This window comes from Saprolegnia diclina (assembly GCF_000281045.1).
Source record: "Saprolegnia diclina VS20 unplaced genomic scaffold supercont1.48, whole genome shotgun sequence".
NCBI lineage: Eukaryota > Oomycota > Saprolegniomycetes > Saprolegniales > Saprolegniaceae > Saprolegnia > Saprolegnia diclina.
In genome coordinates, this window is record NW_008246115.1 from 283,969 (window position 1) to 290,950 (window position 6,982).

Genomic DNA, 6,982 nt, shown 5'->3' on the forward strand with positions numbered 1-6,982 from the left:
ATTGGCACTGCTACGAGGAGAATGAATGATGCTGCATTATCCCAGGGGTCGACGCAGCTTTGTCATTGGGAATGCACTGGCGTTTTACCAAACGGTATTGCCAAGTGCGATAGTCCAACATCACCTACGTGTGTATAATTTACACACGTCTACAAACAACTTAACTATAACGTTAGTAAAATGACACGGAACTCCTGGGCATCACATCGTCAATGGTTCATAAACAGTACATTAATCAAAGACAAATCGGTACTTGGGGCAGTAGTAGAGAAAGACCACGAGGCGCTGGTGCTTGGCGGCCTTGGCGTCCCAGTAGGCGTACGTATCCCGCTCTCGCTCGCTGCACATGTCCATATCCACGTACTCAAGCGTCACATTCATCGCAGCCAGCGTCTTGGTCTTCTTCGCCTGGCCCGAGATTGGCCATGCTTGTTTCTCCAAGACGATCCAGCGCAAGGCCGGCGACGCCGCCTGGAGCGATCTCACGAGCTCGATGAGGTCGTCGTAGCAGCGCGACAGCAGTTGCAGTTTGATCGCGTGCAGCTGCGGGCAGCCCGAGAGCACCGTGGCCAGCCACTTCATTGCCTCCATCGTCTCTGCGACCGCGCTCAAGTACTGCAGCTTTGCGCACTGCGTGAGCGCCGTCGCAAGGGAAGCGCCAATGCGGGGTTTGACGCTAAACTCGTGCAGATCGAGCTGCCGCAGCGACACGAGCCGTGGCACGAGCGCGACGAGCCGGTTCAGCAGCTTTTCATCCAACGCACAGACCTCGATGCGCAGGGTCGTGAGCCGGCTCAAGACCTCGTGCGTCTCGGCCAACTGCGTCACAAAGCGGCCTTCGAGCTGCGTGAGGCGTGGCGCTTCTGATAGCATCGACGAGAGACTCGTCATGACGGCGTCCGAGCAGTTGTGAAAGAAGAGCTCGCGTGGGGTCGACACTACACGCACTCTCTTGAGGTGGAGGAAGGAAGCCGAGCACATACCGTCGAGACGAAAGTGCTGCAGTTGGTGGGGCAGCTGCTCTTGCTGCAAAAAGCGTGTGCTGATATCAATTGTCTTTTCGATGCAGAGGTCGCGCAGCGTGGTGCAGGTAGCGATCGCCTCGCACAACGTCGCTCTGTCCTCGGCGCGCAAGTTGACAAACTCGACGTTGGCAAGTCCAAGGCGCGTGCAGCATCCGTTTCTTAGCATACTTGCAATGGCCAGCGCGGCGGACGCCGGAAACTTGCCGCGGAGCACGAGCGTGCGCAGCTGCGCGAGCGGGAGGTTGGCAAAGACATCGGCGACCATCGACATGGTGATGCCGGCCCAGTGATGCGAGTGCTCGAAGACGAGGCTGTGCAGGCGTGGGCACGCGCAGAGCATGCTCTGAAGCGCCTGAATGTGGCTCAGGTTGGTGACGACCGTGACGTGGTTGACGACGGGCTGGAGCCGACGGAGGAGCTCTCGTGGCGTCCGTGCGTCGGGGCCGTCTCTGTCCACGTCCATCACGGCTACGATCGCGCCAAGCGCTTGTGCCTCGAGCAGGTGCTGCAGCGTCGCGTCGTCTGGGAGCGAGAGGACATAGACCTTGGGCCACTGGATGCGGACGACGTCGGGGAGCGCGGCCAGCGCCGCAATGGCGGCCAAGTGGGGCGTCACAGCCGGAGGCGGCAGCGAAGCGATGAACTCGGTCAAGGACCAGATGTTCTGGACGTAGCGAGCCATGAGCTCGACGAGCTCGGGCACGGCGAGCACGGCCATCGGGTTCGGGCGTCGGCGGGTTGTCATGGTGGCTTCTGGGATTGCACTTGGGCAGCGCCTTGCGTTCAAACGCACAGCCATTGGTGGAATATAGATGAAATGAAGGGATTGGATTGGTCCATATCATCTTTTTCGTGCACTCCTAACCGACACTGGAACTGACAGCCATGAGGCAAGAGTTAAGACCTTGCGCAAGACAAAGCTCGCTAGCTACAATGACGATTTGGACACGACTTGTATTTGTTGTCGATGTTAGTTGTGGCTCCGCGCATAGAGCGTCGTATCGAAAATGCCATTTTATTCAAATCAATTCGTTGAAAAGGCATCCTTGGGCACCCAGTGCCCAATGCATTTCATTTGTTGGCTCATGATGCACCGCTTTGTACTTGGTGGCGTGGCGCCATGGGGTCGGAAGCTCAAGCTGGACAATGCGACACGACTCGTCCACTGCCAGTCAAGTCGAGTCCCGCGCACGCGTTTGCATAATCTTTATGAAAGCAAGTCTCGTTTTCGGCGTCCGATCCCTTTGAAATACCTAAACACGCAAGGTCGCTTGTCTGCAGTAGTCTTGCGTACACCCCACGGACGTCGTAGTAACATCTCCCAACGTTCTTCGATACACAGCTCGCAAGTCGACGCTTTGTCTAGCATTAACCTCTCTCGAGGTCCGTTGTCGTCCACCATGCGACCAATACCACAGCACTTGCGAGTCGCTAGTATCGCCACTCGCAAGTGGATAGTATGATGCAGCGTTTACCGTCGTCGTCGGCTCCTACCGACGTTGACAAACTAGCAGCTGGGCTAGTGAAGCACTCGGCGGAGAGGAATCACCAGAACCGCACACCCGCCAGGAAGAAGAACCATCCTCGTGAGTGCAACCCGCCACGAGGGCTGTTGAAACCCACTCGGATCCACCGGCGGTGGGATCCTACGGCCCAAACCGACCAAGTGTCGAGCTCTTGGAGTTGGCGCACAAACGAATGGAGTTGCGTTTGTCACAGACGGCAGCGACGCTGCGACTGCGTAGCGTGCTGCTGCTCATTTCGATCCAGACGCCGTGTACTATACGAGCTCGGTGGGTGGCACCCGAACGGTAGATGGACCGAGACGTTCATGCTCGTTGCATCGAGCAGCGCTTGGACGTCTGCAATATGAAGCCAATCAGCCGAAAGATCGAGCTCCAAAGCATGCGCCGCACGCAGCATCGTGCTTGACATCGACCAACCGTACGCTGCTTGCACTTGCGTCACTGCAGCGCATCACAGTCACCCGATTACCCGAACAACACGAAGCAACATTAACGTCTTGTACAGTAATCGCAAAACAAAGACTCTAGCGCTGGAGTGCACTCACCGCACCGTGAATGTGTTGGCCAAAGGACGAGCAGCGCCGCCACGCGGCCCCTTCAAGCGAGTCGAGCTTGCGGCCGAGTCCAATGTCGCACCGAAGCTTGCGGTAGACAAGGCGGCGTAGTTGAAGCGCAGTTGGCGAAGCGTCGACTGCAGAACGGTGGGCCGCGCCGCGTCGCGCCAAAGTTTACGTGGCAGGCTGCGCGTCGTTGGTGGCAACTGCCGAATCGTGCATCGGATTAGGATATATCCTGTTTAGGACAGGTTAGCTCGGATTTGGCCTGATTGTATTCGCGCCATGCCATTCGAAAATTCAAGTCGGCGGCAGGGATGAGCGAGGCGAGCAGCGACGCCGATGGCCTCGCGCTGCAAATGTCGTCCGACAGCATCGACCGCTTCCTCCGCGAGAATGGCATGGACCTCAGCCTCCGCACGCCCAGCGGAAGCGGCGGCGACGACGACGACCTGAGCCTCTTGCGCGCCGGCGGCCACCCGCACGACGAGCCGCTCTCGCTCGACGACTTCGCGCCGCCACGCTCTGGCAGCTCGACGACGTCGCCGCCAGCGCGTACGACAAGCGCTATGCACGAGCATAGCAGCGAAAGCAGCCTGCGCTTTGGCAGCCTCATCCGCGCGTCGCAAGGCTCCATGTTCGAGTCCAAGACCCAGGACGAGCCGCCGACGCTGCGCGGCCCGCCGTACTCGCAGTTGCCACGCCACCGCGCGTCCGAGTCTACCTCACGTCTCTCGATTCCACAGAGCACAGAGCCGCTTCGCCGGCAGTCGTCGACGTCGTCGCGCTCGACCGTCCCGCGTGACGTGCCCGTGCGTCGCGTTCTTAGCCTCGCGTCGACGTCCTCGAACGCCTCCCACGAGCGCCGGACCGAGAGCGGTCTCCGTGCCGTCTCGTGGTCGGGCCTTCCAGCCTCGTCGTCGTCATCGTCCGGGTCGGAGCGCATGCACCGCGACGAGCTCGACGATCCTGTCTCAGAGGCTGGTAGCGTCTTTGTTGCGACACCGCCGCCAGGTCTGCCGCGCACTTCGCCGCCGCCACTGCGGACGGTCCCGACACCGTTGCAGACATCACCACGGCGCTTGGTGACGCCGCCGACACGCAGCCCGTCACCGCAACGCGCGTCATCGCCCGACGACGAATGGTCGACGCTGACGACGCTGCTCTTGCAGCACGGTCTACCGCGTGTGGAGTTTGTACCAGCTGACGCGGTTGGCTGCGCCGTTGTGCCGGAGAAGGCTTCGCTCATTAGCGTCGTGCACGACCTCGTCTCGCAGCTCGAACGCCGGGGCCAGGTACGCATCTATCTTCACAGTCATCGTATTGGTATATATCTAGAGAAAAATGGTATTTAGATCATCCAAGATCTCGTGCTTGACGCTACGCGCAACTCGAAAGAGCAGTCCAAGACCGAGTCGCACGTCCATTTGCACGAGAAGAAGATCGCGGACCTAACGTCGTCGCTCGCAGTTGCCCACGCCGACATCAAGCAGCTGCAGGTACTTGTATTCCTCACTTTGACCTTTCTTGATACGAATGACGTGGCGTAGCGAGAGCGCGATACGCTCAAAACAAAGACGGACCAGGACATGCGCGCGTGGAGAGTGCAGAGAGCCAAACTCGAACAGCAAGTCAAGGTCAGCGAACACCGCGTCAAGGCAAAAGAACTCCTCATCGACCGCATGCAACAGAAAATCCAAAGCCAGGTCTTATCCAACCGATCCATGTATCCAATATACACGTATCCAATCTAGATGGACAAGGACGAACTCGCAAAGTCCCGAGACAAAACGCTGTTTCAAAAATTCACGCAGCGCGAACCGCGCAAGACGAGCGCGTCGGACCATCAGACAATCGAGCTCATCCGCATGTACGAGACGCAGCGGGCGTCCATGGCCGACGAAATCACGGCGCTTCAAGCCCAAGTGCGCGATCTCTGCGCCGACGTCCGCGCCAAAGACAACCGAACGCCCGTGGTCGGCGCCGGCGCGCCCGAGAACGAGCTCCTCGAGCGATTCGAAGTCGCGCGGCGGGAGCAAGAACGCGCGGCGGCCCTGCTGCGGCAGCGCGAGAGCCGCATCCAAGACCAGATCGGCACGATCGAAGCCGAGCTCCGGCACACAAAGGAATCGCTCCAGGAACTCCAAGACGAGAACGCCAACTTGCACCTCGAAGTCGAGTCGCGACCGACGATTCCCGCGTTCAAGGCTGCGCAACGGCGCATCCACCAGCTCGAACGACAGCTCGCCGACCACAAGCTCGCAATGGACGAAGCTACAGACCTCGACGAGCTGCGCAAGCACACGGGCACGGCCGCGCTCATCCAGCGCGACCGCCTGAACGCCAAGCTTGCCCTGAACCGGCTCAACGCGCTGCCCCGAGAGACTGCGGTCGAGGTAGGTCGACGATTTCGAGTGAATTTGGACGATTGAACTCGATGTAGATTGTCAAGGAAGTGTGCCGCGAACTCGACCTGTCGGACGTGACGCTGATTGTGCCCAGCTTGCATAAGCTGTGTGCTGTCGTCCAGGCCGTGCCTCGCATGGAGCGCTTCGTCCGGGACGTGACAGCGGTCGTCGGTGGCGCGGCCCTCGAGGCGGTCGTGCCGTCACTGCAAAAGATGCAAGCCGAGCTCCAAGAGCTCGCGGGGCTGCGGGTACTATATCATTTTGTCTCGTCGATGGCTCGTACGATGAATGTACTAGAGCTTTCGTCAAGCCATTCTGCAGTCGCTCCAGAGGCGGGCGGGGGCCGTCACGACGCCCGAGACGCCCGAGACAACCGAGACAACCGAGACAACCGATTCCAACGTCACCTCGGTCGTGCAGCGGCGCGTGCTGGCCACGATCGTCGAGCTCGTGGACTTTGAGACACATTTCCTGCAAGACAAGGAGATGTACACGCACGCCCTCCACAACGTCGAGGTATTGTTTGACATAATTGTTTCTACTAGAGAAAAAAGACTATAAAAATTATGTAGAACCGTCCGGACGTGCTGATCAACAAGATGGTGCAGCACTTTCGCCATCTCTTTGGTGTCAAGACCATGGAAGGCGTCTTTCCCAAGATCAACGTACACCGCTCTCAACTCTAGTTGTCCAAATGTACTAACTAAACGGGGTGTAGGAGGTGTTTTTGTTTGTCAACAAGATGAACAGCGCGCTCGATGAGCTCAAGACGACACTGCAACTGCCGCTGAGTACGTCTGTGACAGCGACGCTCGCTGCGCTCCACGACAAGGTCGGCGCGTCGACACCGACAGCCAGCGACCGCCCGCCCAAGCTGGCGCCGAATTATGTGGTCGACCGCCGCAGTGAGAACGATGTCGTCGGCCTCCAGCAAGTGCGGCTGTACTGCCACATCATCAAGCAGCTCAAGGACGAACTGGGCGCAACGACCGACGACGAGATTGTCCCTCGGACCAAACGGTACAATGTGACATTGATAAATTGAAAATTGCTTAATCTCTAGCTTAGGCTGATGGAGCTCCTCTCTCTCTCGTTGCACAACTCCCAGCCGTGAGATCCCACTGGCAACAATTCTCAAGTGCCTTGTTGATCGATTCGCGTATTTTGCAGTGGCCATCGAAGGCGGTAGCGAAGAACAAGGCTGTGTGGCCGCCGACAACACGACCACATTTGCTGATGCCCTTGTGATTACGTCGCATGCAGTAGACCTTCCAGACTTCGGGAAGGGACACCGTTGCATCCTGTGCGCTCATAATGCAGCCAGCAGATGCAGTCGCGCCAACGACGGTTCCGTGACACCCCGTCACGTCACCATCCATTCGGCTGGCCGGCAACATGCCATCGCCGGTTCTCGCTCGCATGCGGGTAGGGTTCGGCAAATCGGTCCCTGCAGAGCACAGTTGGATCAT

The 6,982-nt window shown here is 58.8% G+C and overlaps 2 protein-coding genes across 2 annotated transcripts; one reads left to right on the plus strand and one right to left on the minus strand.

The window, feature by feature from the left end:
• Positions 1 to 193: 193 nt before the first annotated feature.
• On the minus strand, positions 194 to 1,825 carry SDRG_12309 (hypothetical protein; the record flags this gene model as incomplete). Its single annotated transcript, XM_008618374.1, has 2 exons — positions 194 to 938; positions 984 to 1,825. Coding segments are annotated over 2 exons (1,549 nt in total), but the record flags the coding sequence as incomplete, so codon positions are not given.
• A 1,573-nt stretch (positions 1,826 to 3,398) lies between these two features.
• SDRG_12310 (hypothetical protein) lies at positions 3,399 to 6,754 on the plus strand. The gene is made up of 9 exons (XM_008618375.1): positions 3,399 to 4,400; positions 4,461 to 4,604; positions 4,656 to 4,811; positions 4,860 to 5,501; positions 5,549 to 5,761; positions 5,811 to 6,029; positions 6,086 to 6,178; positions 6,232 to 6,533; positions 6,582 to 6,754. The coding sequence occupies exons 1-9, from the start codon at positions 3,423 to 3,425 to the stop codon at positions 6,625 to 6,627; spliced, it is 2,793 nt and encodes a 930-aa protein (XP_008616597.1). The 5' UTR covers positions 3,399 to 3,422; the 3' UTR covers positions 6,628 to 6,754.
• Positions 6,755 to 6,982: the final 228 nt, after the last annotated feature.

Excerpts from the sequence above, each read along its gene's own strand:
- SDRG_12310 (XM_008618375.1), top strand. The coding sequence starts at position 3,423 with ATGAGCGAGGCGAGCAGCGACGCCGATGGCCTCGCGCTGCAAATGTCG. Across the intron at positions 4,605-4,655 it reads CCGACATCAAGCAGCTGCAG|CGAGAGCGCGATACGCTCAA; the intron begins GTACTTGTATTC and ends GACGTGGCGTAG. Across the intron at positions 6,534-6,581 it reads ATTGTCCCTCGGACCAAACG|GCTGATGGAGCTCCTCTCTC; the intron begins GTACAATGTGAC and ends TCTCTAGCTTAG.